The 18966-nt window shown below is 47.8% G+C and overlaps 1 protein-coding gene across 2 annotated transcripts in view; it reads right to left on the minus strand.

The window, feature by feature from the left end:
* BRD7 (bromodomain containing 7) overlaps positions 1-18726 on the minus strand; it is a 37012-nt gene extending 18286 nt beyond the window's left edge. Inside the window, exons 1-7 of one of the 2 annotated variants that reach the window (XM_066583957.1) lie at positions 18468-18726; positions 13734-13936; positions 6441-6570; positions 4712-4766; positions 3895-4039; positions 1184-1294; positions 890-1068 (exon numbers count right to left, since the gene is read on the minus strand). In XM_066583957.1, coding sequence (XP_066440054.1) covers positions 890-1068; positions 1184-1294; positions 3895-4039; positions 4712-4766; positions 6441-6570; positions 13734-13936; positions 18468-18657 — 1013 coding nt within the window. In that variant the 5' untranslated portion in view covers positions 18658-18726. Of the gene's footprint in view, positions 1-889; positions 1069-1183; positions 1295-3894; positions 4040-4711; positions 4767-6440; positions 6571-13733; positions 13937-18437 lie in introns of both variants that reach the window. The other variant, XM_066583956.1, reaches the window with a different exon arrangement.
* Positions 18727-18966: the final 240 nt, after the last annotated feature.

The raw sequence follows: 18966 nt of genomic DNA on the forward strand, positions 1-18966 counted from the left end.
AGGTTAAGTTTGAGAGAAAAAATTTTTTTAAAGGTCTAGGAGGATTAGTATGCCTACATTTGGTGGATGAAATGTCCTCTGTATGTATCCCCAAAACACCAGAAGATATCCTACTCCATATGCTACCTGTAGGCCCCCCACTATACAAATGTTCCCTTGCACGATATCTCATTCAGGTGGCCAAAAAGGTGTTGCCCCGTCACTGGAAGAGTCAGAATCCCCTTACTCTAGAGAAATGGTATGTAGAAGCGGCCCTGTTAAATACAGCAGTATGGAGGAGCTGATCGTATATACTCCGGAGGCTTCAGAACATTATATTTTATTAGGCCAGCATGGTTTAAGTTTCAAAATACGAACTCTTACCAAAGAGTCCTTACCAAATAAACTAGAGTGCTGGTTTCATCTCAGACACCTGTAGTGTTCTATTGTGTCTTGTCGCCAAGGATGGACCCGTTCCGTCCTCCACCAGATACATGCTACCATTTGTATTATTTAATGAATGAGGAACCTCTGGTTGGGTTCCCTGCCTACATTGTTCTTTTCACATTCCTCACCACTATGGTTTCCATAAACTGATCACTACATGTAACCGTGGTTTTGTTTCTGTTCCCCCTGCCTTGTAAGCGCTGCGGAACATGTTGGTGCTACATAAATAAAGATTATTATTATAGGACACAGCATGCCACCTACTGCCCCCTTTTCCTCCAGTGATACAATTGGCAAATGGTGAAAGTGATACAATTGTGAATATTTTTATGAAATAGATCTAAAATTCCATTGTTAATGTAGAAACGTAAAAATAAATCTTGAGATTATTAACATTATGAAATAAGAGTTTGATCCAGTCTTGATACAAGCATAGGATAGGAGGACAGTTTGTTCTATATACCTTTTGGGGTCTTTGGAAGGACTTCTCAAAGCCTTAATATCACTGGTGTCCATCGATTCCTCCGCCAGCTCCTCCGTCACCTCTGAGGCACCCTGTGAGTCTCCCTTGTCTCTGTCCTTTCCGCTGTTCTGAAGATCGGCCATGAACTCTATGCTCTGCTTCAGACTCTGGATTCTCTCCTGGATCAGCCAAAAGCAGAAAAATGACATGATTTTCAGTTGTTTTTCTATTGTATAAAGTCCCCAACTATTTCAGTCCACTGCGGAGTCCTATGAGAGTAAATCTAATTCTTACCTGACTGAGGATTTTCATTCCTGAGTTAAGCAATTTTTTGGCAGCCTTATAGTAAATGGTTCCGGGTTTATTGTAAATCATCGCATTGTGGCAAATCTGCTTGAAGTTTTCCTAAGTGGAGAATATATGGTTAGAAATTTTAAAAAAAGGGTCAGATGATAAAAGTAGAGGAGCTGGAAGAAGACTGCTGCTGTGAATGGCAGCAACCACCACTTTTATAGCACAATTAGAAAGTTGGTACGAGAAGAAATGTGGCTGTTTTCTACTAGACGATCTTCTCAGTGAGCCAAGTCTGGTATCTCCGCTACACCTCATCGAAGGGAATGAAGTCGACCAGCGAGACAAACCACTAGACTGCTAGTCAACAGCTTTGCATCTACTGTCTCAGATACCATTACGAAGAGTGTTAAAGCCACAACTGTATGTGGTCATGGAATACTATTGTTTTTAAGATCAGAGCGGTAAATTACAGGAAACCCGTCACATTGAAAATACCGTTGAGTCTAAGGGGAGCAAGTTATAGGGCAGGAGGACCTGAGCAGATTGGTATATAGTTTTGTGCAAAAACATCCAGAAGAACTTGTAATTCATTGATCTAAGTCTAGTATGAGCAGGACTTTAGGAGTCCAGTGGGAGGGCTCTTCAGTGATTGACAGCTGTTCTTGCATGCAGAGATAGTTATCACTGATCGGTCCACCCACTGGGCTCCTAAGCCCCAAATGAGCAGGACGTTAGTTATACTGGTTCTTTCCCCATAGAACTACTTACTTATCAATCTACTCTTCTCCTCCTGCCGTTTAACGTGACAGGTTTCCCTCAAGTACCATTTCTCCCATTTTAGTAAAGGCGCATGGATAATTACCATATATACTAATTTACCATACACTGACGGCTTCAGGTGACCATAAGGAAAAACCATTTTGAAAATATCAACAAGCAAGTAACAATCAGAGCTATCGATATGAAAAAGTATGTGAACCCTAAGCTAAACCATTAGTTAAAAATCTTTGAAGTGAAAAGTATACATTAATTAGATTTCTCTCTCTAGTTACTCTTGAACAGAAGGTAACAAGTATTGCGCTCAGTTCGTGTGCAGGTCTGTTCTAATATTCCAGTTATGCCCTCCTCTACAACAGACTTCTGCAATAGACCTGTAGAGTCATTTAATGTTTTATCCTCAACACCCGGAAGCATTTTAATTAACGTCTCGCAGACCTTGCCAATTTTTCTTTTTCCATCCCTACCTTCCAGGAGCCTCTTCTTTTCAGTTAGCCTTATGAAGACATTTTTTTTTAAAAGGACAAATTGTATCTTTTAAAATTTACTGTATTAATGTATAGAAAAACATAAAAAAGTTGGTGGAGCGGAATAAAAAAAAGGAAAATTAAATCTCTGCAATTGTTTTTAGCATTTAATTTTCACAGCATTCACTGCGAAGTGAGAAGTCAACTTAATTATGCGGATCAGTAGGATTCCATCCATACCAAATCTGTTAAGTTATGTTTGAGTTTTATGAATTAATGAAACTTTACTGTGTCACTACAATCTGACAATAATAACTTTTATTTTGGCACTGGAATTAGTTTTTTTTTTACCGTGTGGAATAAATAATAAGCTTACATTTTTAGGAGTTATTCTAATATTTATTTTTTTTTACGTATAAACCCCCCCCCCCCCCCCCCAAAAAAAAATCATACTTTTTTTCGCTACTGCCAGTTCAGCATGTAATTGCTTGTACAATTCATTGCAATACTCTTGTACTGCAGTGTATTTTGCTATTCTATTACACTCAGTCTCTGAAAGTATTATGAGGGCAGGTCTTGAGGCCTTTACTAAGTCCCAGACTGCAAAGACAACTACTTTAGCAGAGGCCCGATTGTGGAACAAACCAGGAAAATTTTTTATTATTTTTTTCTTTGCAAACATACAAAAAGGTGGTGTGCGCATCACCCACTCCCTCACCTTTAGGCTGGATTCAGACGACCGTTTATCGGCTCGGTTATCACGTTGTCCTCATCTGCAGGGGAAGGGGGGGGGGGGGTTGGAAGAGCCAGGAGCAGGAACTGAGCTCCCACCCCCCTCTGTGCCTCCTCTCCACCCCCTCTGCACTACTTGCAATGAAAGGAGGCGGGATGGGGATGGGGCTATGTTCCAAGAATTAATCCCGCCTCCCCCCATTGCAAATAGTGCAGAGGGGCGGGGAAGAGGCAGAGAGGGGGCGGGAGCTCAGAGCACTGCTCCTGGCTCTTCCAGCCTCCCCCCCTGCAGAGAGAGATGACGTATATCGGCTGGGCATGAAAACCCAGCCGATATACGTTCGTGTGAATCCAGCCTTAACATAGTTTGTGGGACTCAAACTTGATGACAAGTTTCAATTAAGTGTTAATTGACTCTACACTATTAATGGCAGCATGGTTTGCCAAGAATTGCATGGCCATTAACCATTAATTTACAAACCAGGCAGACTTGAGTGACTGCGGGCACAACCCAGCCACTAGGACAGACCCAACCAACAAGCAGGAAAGATGACCACAACTATGAAAGACTAGAACAGACCAATAACTGAATTGCCTGGAACACCTTTATCTTCTGTTTACTAGATAACGGAGATAATCTCATCACAGCTATTAACATTTCACCACCGCTGATATCTTCCGTGTCTGTATATAGGTGGTCTGACTGTACAAGGCTATGGTTGACACTGATCATACCTTAAGTTCTTCTATGGACTCATATTCTCCATTCCTAATCTTTTCCTTCACCGTACTGAAGTCCATTGGGTTCTTTATGATCATTGAATAACCAGGTGCAATGAAATCTGTGACCGGGAATGCAAAGAAAGAGCTGGGGTCCTTCCTGTGGAGACGAAAAAAAGACCAGATTGCTAATATTATCAATCTTTATGTATTCTGTTTAGCAAAATAGGGTTAAACGGGAACATTTGACATTTGTTAAAGTTTCTGAAGACTTAAAGGGTAATGCCGATTAGTGCAGACCTCCCCAAGCAAACCAATCAATGTAGCTTCCCATTATCATAGCAAAAATGGTCTTAAAGGGGTTGTCCACCTGAGAGGACATTGGGAGTGGCAAGATGCATCTGCATGTTGGGCAAATGTCCCAACAGCCAGGAGTATTGTGCAGGGGTCCTACCCTAATTAATAGGACTTACGCACATTAGTGACTGGGCATCAGATAGCTGCTTTGGCACCGGTCCTGCCCATTGTGCACTGGCATCTCTGATGTCCAATCAGGTGGGAGAGTATGCCTGTATCACCGCATGTAGGGGATCGTTACTGTACAAATAGCTGGAAGAAGCAGCTACTAGTATACAGACTGATATTACTGACAAATCAATGGTTTATATACAGTCACTGCTCATATCAACGGTATATGACAGGATGAGCTTCCAGAGCGGCGATACTGAAGGCAGCCACCACCACCTACATATATGTTCCGTCTCTTTTATATCATACAGAATAAAGCTCAGTTTCCCGTGTGCATTCGGCATGTATGCAGTAAAGGTCTCACCTTTGTAGCTGCCGCACCAGCTGGTTCAGGGCCTCTTGTAGTGGAGTTTGTTCTTCTGTATGTAAAACAGCGGAATATTTCTCCATTAAACAATCCTTACATTAACTCATGTTTTACCTTCTTATATATGAGGAGGAACAAAACACACATTTATACCAGCAACTATGGTCAATAGGTTAGGTAAAGAGCAGCGCCTACATAAGGGGACAGCTAGATGTGCAGGGCTGGACACTAAGGACGTTGGACAGTCCCTTTAATTATAAGGTTCCCTCCTGACAATAAGCTGATCACAGGGGTCCCGCTGCTGACACCCCCCCGCGATCAGCTACAATCCCTACAGGAGTCAGCAGCAAGTGAAGAATTACACTGATGGGGAAATGAAGCACAACCTGCTGAAGATTAAATAACGGACGCTCAATGTAATACCCAGACATACGGCTTCCTTCAGAGCGAGTGACATTCCTTATAGCCGCTCTGGTTAATGGATAAGGCTACAGAATACATGACCCCTTTTTTAACCCCTTCCCACAGAAGATTTCCCGAACGGCCTATGTGTAATGGGATCATGGAGTGCCATGTGAGTATCACAGCAGCCTGGGGCTTTGTGAAAGAGCTGCCATTGATTACTGCCTATTAAGTCATGCCTGCGGCACAGCTTAAAGGGGTTTTCTGGGCGCAGGATAGAAATCCCTAAAAATGCTGAATTCTAGCAGGCGTGGCTAAGTAGCAGCAACCTGTGTCTGTTATCTGCCGCTTTGGACCCTCTTCGTCATCCTGGGTAGCCGCCGATCTACCGCTGTGTTACATGTATCACTTCTGCAGTAAGAACAGCGACAGTTACCTACAACTCCCGGCATGCATAGAGCTGGTTTATTGGCCAGCACTGTAGCTCCGCCCACAGCTGACCAGTCCTACAACTTACTACCGGAGCACCAACCACCCTCTCACTGAGTGTGCCAGAGAAGGACTGCTGAAACAGACAGACCGTATCGTCCAGCACTCTGAGCCGCACATGAGCAATACAGCGCAGTGCTTCCTCCCCTATCCTCCCATCATGCACTGCTCACAGGAAGTTGGAGGCTATGGACAGGGGAGGAAAAAGTAAATGCGGACAAGATGTCAGAGGAAGTGGAGGTATTTTTCAGACAGAGGATCACGTGACATACATAGAAAATGAAGAAAGTCACTAAAATGAAGTGTTAGCAATACGCTGCGTTAGTTAGCCACATAGACACCCAATGACTTTAGTAGTCGTTCAGGCTACTGTCTGGGGGAAAATAAGTCAAGAAGACTACAGGACATAAAGGGTCTGTGACTCCTGAAGAGAAGCCAGGTACAGCGCTCTGCCATCTCTGGCCATCCCATAAACCCTAATGGAGCAGCAGTTTGCATGCCTGCCTGGCAGACCACCCTATCTACTCCTCCCATAGGGGGTGCAGTGAGGAAAGGGAAACATTGGACCCCAGTTCTTGAGATCAGTGAGGGTCCCAAAGGAAAACCCCACAGTGCCGAGACATATATCACCGTCTGTGGATAGGAGGTAAATGTTCATTCCTGGAATACCCATTTGCAGCTCCCACGCTTGTTTTTACATTGTGGATCCTGACCATTAAATGTTGAATTCTGCCATTAGCACTTTTCATTGGTTTTGTACCCAAATTCTCTGGTAATGTGAGACTAGACAGAAGCAGCCAGGGCTTGGGTAGCACCTATAAAGGATTACTTGTACCTTCTGGCTTTGCCAAGGCAGATTCTGGAACAGGTACTGCTGGTATATCCGCTCCAAGCGGTGAATGGAGGCTGCGTTCCTTCTTCAGCTCACTTTCATGCGAGGTCTTATCCTTTTTCTTTTTATCCTCCTGAAAATATGAAGAACAGGAAAAGTGTAACTTTTTACTTGACAATTTTTTTTTTTTTTTTACAAATACTTCTTACTTTCCTTTTTCTAGTCTCACTTAAGGGGGTGACAGTGGGACCTCCTCTCTCTGGAATCAACTGAGGTAATGTAGTCACTCTACGGACTGCAGAATTAAAGCGGTTAAAAGGGTTTTCCAGGCAAAAACCATTAACGATTTCAAGATATCCTCAGGATGCGTCATCAATAGTTAATCGCCAGGAACCTGTCGCACGGGATCCCTGGAGATCACCTGATCACTTGCCTTGCTTTCAGTGCGTCATAGGAGATGGAAGTGGAAGTGCCCTATCGGCTTCACTCGCACTGAAGTCAATGGGAGCTGAAGCAGCTATTAACCTCCTGCCTCCTCTGCTGGCCAGGTGGGACACCTCTGCTCCTGTCTGCTACGTTGCACATACAGCCTTCTGAACGGACAAGAGGGCTAGGCGATCACCGGGCATCCTGTGCGGCAGGTCCCCGGCCATTAACTAACAATGACTTATCCTTTTTGCCAGAAAAATTCCTAAAATACATGGGATCTGAAGTTCTTTAGATACAGGTCACTGTAGAAGGAGCTCCATTGTTATCAGGCAGCTGAGCACCTGTACCGGCTTTTTTAACATTCCTGTAAAAAGCCAAATTGGGCAGAAGAAAGCTTGCTAGTCACCGCCATAGAAACACTTATTGTCATCCTCCCTGCAGATCCTATGTTACTGAGCATGCGGAGGAAGACAGAGGGAGCATGCATATATGAATATACATGAGCTTTATTGGACTCCTCTCCAATGCAGCTCTGCAAAGCATCAAAACGGATTAGTATAAGTGAAAGACTGCTGAAATCTGTGTACCCGTCACTATACGCCGCTGCAGTCCTTAAGGGACCCAACAGGTTCACTTTTAAATAAATCTTATTGTGTAATGAAAAGGTTCAAAACAGGATTTTTGCTACTTACCGTAAAACCCATTTCTCATCACGTTCATTGGGTGGCACAGCAAGCCATCAGATATAGGTATTGCCACTAGGAGGTGACATTGAGTAAAAAGTGTTAGTTCCTCCCACATGCTATATACCCCGCCTGCAGGCATGGAGCTAAATCAGTTTGTACATGAGAAGGCGGAGAAACACCAGCCAACACTTTTCAATCAATGCAGACCATAATAAGGAAAAAATGGTGCCTTGCTAGAATCCGAAAAGGTTAAGGATTCCTTCTGAACACAACTATAGCCAGTGAAGACCAGACAACGGGGCGGGTGCCATGTTCCCCAATGAACGTGATGAGAAATAGAGGCAAATTGTGCTGAGCTGGCGAATCCTTGAAAAGGCATCTCGGACCAGTATGAGATTCCCAGAAACTAGGTAGGAACTGAGATACACTTTTCATTTGTGTGATGCATGAAGAAGCCGAGGAGATAAAATTGGACTTTCAAGAAGGCAGATGAAAACGATGTACAAGAATGTAAGAGAGGGACATGTGAGATCAGTCCTCTTTGCTGGCAATAAAGGGCAATGAAAGGGTAATACTGAAAAAGACTCTCTACATTGACGCTCCAATGAAGGGGGGGGGGGGGGGGGGGGGGAGAGTTGAAACTTTCATGCCCTGACCAGATCTGTTTTTGCAGGTTGTAGAAGGACAAGAGTAGGCGCATGGGACTTGATCCGCCACAGTAACCAGTCATCTTGGCATGGCTGTGGCGATGTGGGTCTTTCCTCGATTGCAGCAATGTCCTACATAGCCAATGTACAGTAACTCAGCCAGAACGAGATGAGGCCAGGGTAAGAGTCACAAAGAAGGATTCTTGAAGAATATGTACTACAGCATGCAAAAGAAAATGTCAGAATCCCCTGGTGAGCAAAATGATTCCAATTGAGAATGATCAGCTTTAGAGAATCAAAATCCAATGCGGGTGTACCAAGGTGGCCAGGATGGTCAAAATCTGTCCATCAAGTTGGGATGGCTGGGGGGCTTGTACGTAGTTTGAAAGATCTTGGAGAGTAAATAGGAAGAGGGAAGGCCGTTTACAAAAATAGTGTAATTACATCGGATGCAGCGTATAGCAACATACAATAATTTGGTCCATGGAAGAGGTCCGATACTTGCCAGAACTGCCAGTACAAAGTACAGTATTTACTGAAACAGAGTCTAGGAGAATGCGGATGGCTGGCATCTTCCAGAAATGCTTTTACTCCTTCCAGGACGAGGTCCTAAGTGTTGGTGTTTGCGAGCACAGCGTGACCATGCCGGGTACACAGTCTGCCAGTTATATATGTATTCCTCCTATAGCAGGGGATAAAGGCGACAGCCTGATGTTTGTAGTAACCCTGCATGTTCCAGTATAACGTGAAGGCTAGTAGTAATACCACTGCTCTTCCCAAAAGGGTAAAGAGGTCTGAGACTGCCACCCCTACCTTCACTGCGTAATCATAGCGGTACGATAGTCACAACTGCAAGCATGTCTAATATAGTCGGCCATAGTATAATGGAAAAGAAGTAATAAGGCAGCTTGAAGTTTGCCATAACTGCAAAGTTCTAGCTGATACAGCGGGTTGTAGTGACATATTAGGCTGGGTTCGCACAGGGCGGATTTGCCGCAGAAATTCCATGCGGAATTTCGCTGCGGCTAATCCGCCTGCAGACGCTAATCCTACGATTAGCCAGCCATGTGAACAAGATTTGTCAAAGATCTCATCCACACAGGACAGGCTATCTGTCGCGGCAAAGCCGGCATTAGCTGGCGCAGATTCCCTGGCCGCATGTCTATTTTTTCCCCCCATTGCGGCCGCGCTCTCCTCTATGGGAGCACCCGCCGCAACGGAAAAGCATGCGGCCAAGCCTCTCCAAAACCTGCAGCTAACTGCCTCTAGTCATGGACATTCACTAATAAGAAGGGGGTGCCCGATACTGAAGGTAGGGCAATACCAGATCAATGCGCGAGTGGACAGGGCAAGCTCTTCTTTCAGCTTCCTAATCTAAAAATCAGATACCACGCCTGATCTTGGCCAGAGAAGCGACCTACATAACTCAATTTAGTCAAATATAAACACTTGAGGCATGCCCTACTCCGAAAACGTCAGGTGTGTCTAACCAACGTGCCCATTTGGGCCAAGAAAGTAAGCATCCTGGTACAGCTAGTGTGGACGCATAGCGATGATAGGCGAATCCCTGTCTGAGGGCTTCCTGTGTGAGGGAGGGGGATATGGTGAGGGGAGACCCCCCCAGGACAGCGCCCACCTGGTCCAAAGCAGGGGAGGAGTCCAAGAGTGCTGCAGGAGTATATAAGCAAGTCCTGTCCCAGTATATGCCTTTCCACGTCCAGCCTGCTCTGCTGAAAATCCAACAGCTGCCATTGCCCCCGCTTGAAGTGTGGGTCAAAAGCAGAGCGCTCCACCGGAAGATCAGCGCCAACTACAACATCCGGTTTGGTCAATCGTACACCTGTGTGTCTGATGGATGTCCTGCAGCCAAACCAGCGCACCCACTAGAAGTTCAAATTTCCCGTCTTGGTTCATGGGGAGACCCCCAGGACAGCGCCCACCTGGTCCGAAGCAGGGGAGATGTCCAAAAGTAACCCTATGGCTAGTGGGGTAGTTAGAGCTGCTCTGGTCCGCTTTTTCTTCTTGGAGGAGGGAGTGACCGCATGTCTGATGCAGCACAGTTCGCTCGCCTCACTTACGGACAATGAGTTCACCCTAAATTCCCACCTACAGGGAAAAAAGGAAGAATAAAAAAGGGCAGAAGACCCGCAGAACAGGACGTCTGCCTCCTACAGACACTAGGATGAAACTGATTTAACTCAGTGTCCTCAGTAGGTGTATAACTAGTGGAAGAAACAAACACTTTTTGCTTACTGTCGCCTCCTAGTGGCAGCAGCTATACCCAGGGTCTTCTGTGTCCCTCAATGACAGACAAGAAAAATATTTTCAAGATCTTTACTTGCTGTCACAGAATGAGAACCTTAATTAATCACTATTAGGCTACACGCACATGGCTGTATCTGCGAGCCGAACTCGTCCGTCTGCTGTCCGATATACACATTCCGGGGCATTACTGATACTATCTCATCCGTGAAATGAACAGGAATAGGGCATGTCATGAGTTCTTGCATGCAGGCTGGGGGTCCACGTGTACAGCCTCCTCGGCTATAATGGGGCCGTGTGCACCTAGCCTTATAGGTTGAGAATCTGTCCTGTGATCGACACAAAGGTGTACGGCTCGTTATTGTTACAGTACGGTAATATAGCAGTGTCTTTTAACCCTTTAACATCACAGGACATAAGTTTACGTCCGGCCGCGGGGGTACTTAACGCAACAGGATGTAAACTAACATCATGTGGACGGCGCGGGTCAGAATGGGCCCGCATCATCCCGCAGGATACATAAGTACAGCGATCCCTGCTGTTAACCCACTGCATGCTGCGATCTATGCAGATTGTGGCATGTAAAGGGTTCACAGAGGGAGTGCGCTCCCTCTGTGACGTCATCGGACCCCTATGATGTAATAGCAGACAGCTGGTGGCTTGCCATGGCAATAGGATGCCAGAAACTGGCGTCCCAATTCGGCATTGCCTACGATCACTTTTATGAGTGATAAAGCATTCCAGTACAGAAGTCCTGTGATACATTATCATAAGCGATCACAGCTCTTAGGGTTCAAGTCCCCTACAGGAACATAAAAAGGCTAAAAAACGTTTACATATTTGTATAAATATTATACATATAAAAAATTTTTTTTTTTTTTTTTTTTTTAAATCCCACAAAATTGGAATCGTCGTATCCGTAACGACCTGTACAATAAATTGAAAACACTATTTCCTGCATGACAAAAAAAACCTTTGAAAACGGATGCAAAATGCTTACTTGGTTTGTTTTGCCTATCAGGATAATAAAAAAAAAAAAAAAGCTACAGGTCATCATGCAAGCAAAAAAAAAAAAAAAATAAGCCCTCACAGAGAGTCCATGGAAAAATAAAAAAGGTATGGGACTTTGAATGCAGCGATGTAAAAATAATAAATTTAAAAAAAAGGGAGTTTATTGTACAAAAGTGGAAAAACCTAAAAAAAAAAAAAAAAATTATATTTTTTTGTGTCGTTGAAATTGTACCGACATGCAGAAAAAAAATGCATCGTGTCATTTATGCTGTATGATTAACACTAAAAGAAAAACAAAAAAAAACAAAACAATGGCAGCAGAACTCATGTGTTTTCTCTCCCTGCTCTAAAAAAATTAAAAATAAAATAGTTTTAGCATACTTTACAAGCACCCGGCAAAGTGTACCAATAAAAACTACAGTTCGCCACTCAAAAAAAAGCCCTTATACGGCTATGTTAACAGAAAAATAAAAAAGTAAGAGACCTCATGTCCACGGGGAAAATGCAGAATCCCGCTGCGGGTCCCTCCTTTCCCGCGGACATGAGGCTAAACAGTAAGCATTACTGACCTGTCCGGCCGCTGCGGATCTTCCCTCCCTCACAGCCGGATCTTCTTTCTTCGGCCCGGCTGATGTGCTTGGCACGCCGGCAGCGGGCCGCGCGCATGCGCCGGGCACTCCATTTTTTTTTAAACTCCTGCTGTCCCGTGCCGGAGAGCAGGAATTCAGCTGCGGGTGTGCTGCGGATCCGGGTGGCTTCCATAGGCTTCAATAGAAGCCTGTGGGAGCCGTCCCCGCGGCAGACCTGCATTAAAATGGAGCATGCTGCGGGTGTTTTCCCGCACACGCAATCCGCGCCTCAAGGGAAAATGACATCTGCAGGTATTTAAAGGGGTTGTCCCGCGGCAGCAAGTGGGTCTATACACTTCTGTATGGCCATAATAATGCACTTTGTAATATACATTGTGCATTAATTATGAGCCATACAGAAGTTATAAAAAGTTTTTCACTTACCTGCTCCGCTGCTGGCGTCCTCGTCTCCATGGAGCCCGCCTAATTTTCGCCGTCTAAAATGGTCAAATGGCCAAATTAGACGCGCTTGCGCAGTCCGGGTCTTCTGCTTTCTTCAATGGGGCTCCGTGTAGCTCCGCCCCGTCACGTGCCGATTCCAGCCAATCAGGAGGCTGGAATCGGCAATGGACCGCACAGAAGAGCTGCGGTCCACGGAGGAAGAGGATCCCGGCGGCCATCTACACCGGTAAGTATAGAAGTCACCGGAGCGCGGGGATTAAGGTAAGCGCTGAGTGGTTTTTTTTTTACGTCCCTGCATCGGGGTTGTCTCGCGCCGAACGGGGGGGGGGGGGGGGTTGAAAAAAAAACAAAAAAACGTTTCGGCGCGGGACAACCCCTTTAATTACCTGCGGGTGTCCAATGCATCCCTATGGGGCGCGGATCATGCGTGCGGGAGAAACGCTGCGGATCTGTCCCCGTGGACATGAGGCCTTATGGCTTTTAAAAAAGTGGAGATGAAAATCCCCCCAAAATTGTTGCGACCTCATGGCTGAAATAGGCCATGTCCTTAAGGCCTCCTGCACACGGGCGGATTTGCATTGCGAAATCCGGGGTGGGATTCCGCCTCCGGATTCTGCAGCAAATCCAGCCCATAGCATGCTATGAGAAAACGCAATTTCCTGCCCATGAGCGGAAATCGATTGCGATTATCCACTCGTAGGGGAGAAATCACAACATGCTGCGATTTTCTGCGGGCTACGCACGGCTGGCTTTCATTGAAGTCAATGGGAGCCGTCCGTCCCGCAGCCATTCTGCAATCATCACTGCAGAATGGCTGTGTCATCGCCATAGCGACAGTGGGGCGTCCTCTCAAATGCGCATGTGCCGGCCGGCACATTCGCAGTACAGGAGGCCGCCTGATCTGTACTGTGCATGTGCCGGCCGGCACTCCGGACAGGTAAGTTGGGATCACCGGGTTAAACTCTGCTGTGGGAATCCCGCATGCAGGGTCCGACCCGCCTGTGTGCAGGAGGCCTAAGGGGTTAAGGAGCCGTGTGCCTACGTGTCTATCACATGACCAGGACAGATTCCCATTCAGTGACTATGAGCAGAGGTTTAGAGAACCGTGGCAGACTGACATATCAGACCACCGCACACGGTCATCACACAATCCGATTACTCGCCCGCTGGTGACCCCGTGTAACAGATCTGGTCGCGGTCTAGTAATGGGCGGCACTAAACGTAACTCGCCTTTTTCTTCTTCTTCTCTTCACCAGGAGCTGCCACTTTTTCATTTTTCTTTTTCTTCTTCTTCTTCTTGTCCTTGTGCTTGTCGTGCTCGGACTTGTCCTCGTGGAAGCCTTGTGGGAGGGCGGTGGCGCGGGCTGTGGACAGCTCCTTCACCTCCCCAGTGCCAACTTTCAACACAAGTTTTAATGGTTTTTCCACATATTCTGGCAGAAAAGGAAGAAAAAAAGTGAGGTTACAAAATGAGAACGACCCGTAAGAACAGTCCAGAGCGCGGCTCATAGGCACTGACGTCACATCGGAGCCGCGACAGCCAAACAAATCCCAATATTACAGCGCCCCCTATTGAAATAAATTGTCCCTAACTAATAGGCCTCATTCACACGGCCATATGTGTAACCCGCTGCGTGGCCCACGTCCCCGCACGCCCACACCAGCGCATTATGGTGGCATTTATAACTGCTGGCCTAGCCTGACCGTGGGTATGCCGAGCATTATACAGTGTGCGTCAGGTTACCGTGGCGCCATCTGTATTACGTGCGGCTGTAATATACTCCTGTATCACTGGCTTATAGAGAGGAAGAATGTAAAGAAAAAAATGTAATTAAAGGGGTTTATCGGGTGCAAATGTGTTAAAATAATAAAAGCAGCCATACTCACTTGTTTGTTCTACGGGCGGTCCTGCGCTGCAGCTTTCGTTTTTTGCTTATGATCTGATTGGCCGCAGCAGTCACATGCTCAGATGATGCTAGAACAATGGTGTGTGACCACTGCACCTAATTTGAAAGATCTCCTCCACACAAAACTCCATGATGGATTCTGCTGTGTAATTTTTCACAGCAATACCGCCCCCTCTTAGTGACCCCATTATAGTTACAGCGCCCTCTACAGCAATACCGCCCCCTCTTAGTAACCCCACTATAGTAACAGCGCCCTCTACAGCAATACTGCCCCCTCTTAGTGACCCCACTATAGTAATAGCGCCCTCTACAGCAATACCGCCCCCTCTTAGTGACCCCACTATAGTAATAGCGCCCTCTACAGCAATACCGCCCCCTCTTAGTGACCCCCCTATAGTAACAGTGCCCTCTACAGCAATACCGCCCCCTCTTAGTGACCCCACTATAGTAATAGTGCCCTCTACAGCAATACCGCCCCCTCTTAGTGACCCCACTATAGTAATAGTGCCCTCTACAGCAATACCGCCCCCTCTTAGTGACCCCACTATAGTAATAGTGCCCTCAACAGCAATACCGCCCCCTCTTAGTGACCCCACTATAGTAACAGCGCCCTCTACAGCAATACCACCCCCTCTTAGTGACCCCATTATAGTAATAGTGCCCTCTACAGCAACACCGCCCCCTCTTAGTGACCCCACTATAGTAACAGCGCCCTCTACAGCAATACTGCCCCCTCTTAGTGACCCCCCTATAGTAATAGCGCCCTCTACAGCAATACTGCCTCCTCTCAGTGACCCCCTACAGTAATAGCGCCCCCTCTTAGTGACCCCCCTATAGTAATAGCGCCCTCTACAGCAATACCGCCCCCTCTTAGTGACCCCCCTATAGTAATAGCGCCCTCTACAGCAATACCGCCCCCTCTTAGTGACCCCCCTATAGTAATAGTGCCCTCTACAGCAATACCGCCCTCTCTTAGTGACCCCACTATAGTAATAGTGCCCTCTACAGCAATACCGCCCCCTCTTAGTGACCCCACTATAGTAATAGTGCCCTCTACAGCAATACCGCCCCCTCTTAGTGACCCCACTATAGTAACAGCGCCCTCTACAGCAATACCGCCCCCTCTTAGTGACCCCATTATAGTAATAGTGCCCTCTACAGCAATACCGCCCCCTCTTAGTGACCCCACTATAGTAATAGTGCCCTCTACAGCAATACCGCCCCCTCTTAGTGACCCCACTATAGTAATAGTGCCCTCTACAGCAATACCGCCCCCTCTTAGTGACCCCACTATAGTAACAGCGCCCTCTACAGCAATACCGCCCCCTCTTAGTGACCCCATTATAGTAATAGTGCCCTCTACAGCAATACCGCCCCCTCTTAGTGACCCCACTATAGTAAAAGCGCCCTCTACAGCAATACCGCCCCCTCTTAGTGACCCCACTATAGTAACAGCGCCCTCTACAGCAATACTGCCCCCTCTTAGTGACCCCCCTATAGTAATAGCGCCCTCTACAGCAATACTGCCCCCTCTTAGTGACCCCCCTATAGTAATAGCGCCCTCTACAGCAATACTGCCTCCTCTCAGTGACCCCCTACAGTAATAGCGCCCCCTCTTAGTGACCCCCCTATAGTAATAGCGCCCTCTACAGCAATACCGCCCCCTCTTAGTGACCCCCCTATAGTAATAGCGCCCTCTACAGCAATACCGCCCCCTCTTAGTGACCCCCCTATAGTAATAGTGCCCTCTACAGCAATACCGCCCCCTCTTAGTGACCCCACTATAGTAATAGTGCCCTCTACAGCAATACCGCCCCCTCTTAGTGACCCCACTATAGTAATAGTGCCCTCTACAGCAATACCGCCCCCTCTTAGTGACCCCACTATAGTAATAGTGCCCTCTACAGCAATACCGCCCCCTCTTAGTGACCCCACTATAGTAATAGTGCCCTCTACAGCAATACCGCCCCCTCTTAGTGACCCCACTATAGTAACAGCGCCCTCTACAGCAATACCGCCCCCTCTTAGTGACCCCATTATAGTAATAGTGCCCTCTACAGCAATACCGCCCCCTCTTAGTGACCCCACTATAGTAACAGCGCCCTCTACAGCAATACTGCCCCCTCTTAGTGACCCCCCCTATAGTAATAGCGCCCTCTACAGCAATACTGCCCCCTCTTAGTGACCCCCCTATAGTAATAGCGCCCTCTACAGCAATACTGCCTCCTCTCAGTGACCCCCTACAGTAATAGCGCCCTCTACAGCAATACTGCCTCCTCTCAGTGACCCCCTACAGTAATAGCGCCCCCTCTTAGTGACCCCCCTATAGTAATAGCGCCCTCTACAGCAATACTGCCCCCTCTTAGTGACCCCCTATAGTAATAGCGCCCTCTACAGCAATACTGCCCCCTCTGTGACCCCCTACAGTAATAGCGCCCCCTCTTAGTGACCCCCCTATAGTAATAGCGCCCTCTACAGCAATACCGCCCCCTCTTAGTGACCCCCTATAGTAATAGTGCCCTCTACAGCAATACTGCCCCCTCTCAGTGACCCTCTACAGTAATAGCGCCCCCTCTTAGTGACCCCCCTATAGTAATAGCGCCCTCTACAGCAATATCGCCCCCTCTTAGTGACCCCCCTATAGTAATAGCGCCCCCCCTATAGTAATAGCGCCCCCTCTTAGTGATCCCCCTACAGTAATAGCGCCCCCTCTTAGTGACCCCCCTATAGTAATAGCGCCCTCTACAGCAATACCGCCCCCTCTTAGTGACCCCCTACAGTAATAGTGCCCCCTCTTAGTGACCCCCCTATAGTAATAGCGCCCTCTACAGCAATACCGCCCCCTCTTAGTGACCCCATACAGCAATAGCGCCCTCTACAGCAATACCGCCCCCTCTTAGTGACCCCATACAGCAATAGCGCCCTCTACAGCAATACCGCCCCCTCTTAGTGACCCCATACAGCAATAGCGCCCTCTACAGCAATACCTCCCCCTCTTAGTGACCCCCTACAGCAATACCGCCCTCTACAGCAATACCTCCCCCACTTAGTGACCCCCTACAGTAATAGTGCCCTCTACAGCAATACCGCCCCTTCTTAGTGACCCCCTACAGCAATACCGCCCTCTACAGCAATACCGCCCCCTCTTAGTGACCCCCTACAGCAATACCGCCCTCTACAGCAATACCGCCCCCTCTTAGTGACCCCCTACAGCAATACCACCCCCTCTTAGTGACCCCCTACAGCAATACCACCCCCTCTTAGTGACCCCCTATAGTAATAGCGCCCTCTACAGCAATACTACCCCCTTAGTGACCCCTCTATAGTAATATCGCCCCCTCTTAGTGACCCCACTATAGTAACAGCACCATCTACAGCAATACCGCCCCCTCTTAGTGACCCCCTATCGTAATAGCGCTGCCCACAGCAATACCACCACCTTAGCGGCCCTGCATAGTATTACGCCTGTGCGAGCGCAGCCTTAGCCGTGTCAATAAACAAAGTCCATTCACGGAATTCTGCCATCCCTCCGTGTAGATCCACGTGAATTAGTAAGGCTGCGCACAAACGCACGTCAGAACTGCGCCCGCAGATATCCCCAACGACAGAGCTGAATCTGCGGCAAGAAGCGCAGAACAGTGACGGATGTTATCCATGTAGACGACACCTCTGCAACCCGACCAGACAGAATCCGGCGGGCACCCTGCCGCAGATCCGCTCGCAGACTTAGCTGTCAATGGGCAAAAACCCCCGCGCAATTTCGGAAGAGGCGATACGTAAACTTTGGAATTTCCGCGTCGCCTCCTCACATTCCGGTTCCGTAGACGCGGTTACCCAATAACAGCGCTACATCTGCCCGCGACTCCGTGGCCTAACAGCGCACTAATGCTGCGGCTCTAGCGGGGAGACCCAAGCTGTATCCGCCGTCCCAACCTACAAAGCTGAGGGAATGAGTGGGGAATGAAGCAGCAGGAATGAAGGAGCTCCGGGACGGCCCGGTGCAGCGCTAGTGTCACACACGTGGTACCTGCGGCCGGTGTCAGCACCGAGTACTCACGGCTCTCACTCCGCGCCTCCCCCTTCCCGTCGTAGCCGTGCTTGTCGCCTTTGTGTTTCTTGTGCTTCTTGCCCATGTCCGCCGCCGAGCCCTTCAGGATCTTCCTCCGGATCCCGGTGATGACGTCACGCCGCCGCACCGACAGCTGCAGTTTAGATTGTTGTGGTTTCGGTTCGGCGGAGGAAACCATAGAGAAACCTGTTAGAGGCTAGAGTGGAGCGGCTGGACGGAGGTCTGACGTCAGAAAGTCAGGTGACATCCTCAAGTCACATGACTCACCTGCAGAGGCGGGGCTGAAGAGCAGAGGGCAGACACGGCGGCGGGGGAATTGCTGGGAGGCGGCACGGTGGGCGGAGGGTTGTTGGCTGTCTGATGCCTGTGGAATACACAGGGTGATGAGCTGGAGGTTGGCAGACAATGTAACAGGGGGTTGTGCTGTATCACGACATGTCATATTACCTTTGTTGATTCAAGTGACTCCTCCCCCCCCCCCCATAAT

The sequence above is a fragment of the Eleutherodactylus coqui genome, chromosome 11, assembly GCF_035609145.1.
Source record: "Eleutherodactylus coqui strain aEleCoq1 chromosome 11, aEleCoq1.hap1, whole genome shotgun sequence".
NCBI lineage: Eukaryota > Metazoa > Chordata > Amphibia > Anura > Eleutherodactylidae > Eleutherodactylus > Eleutherodactylus coqui.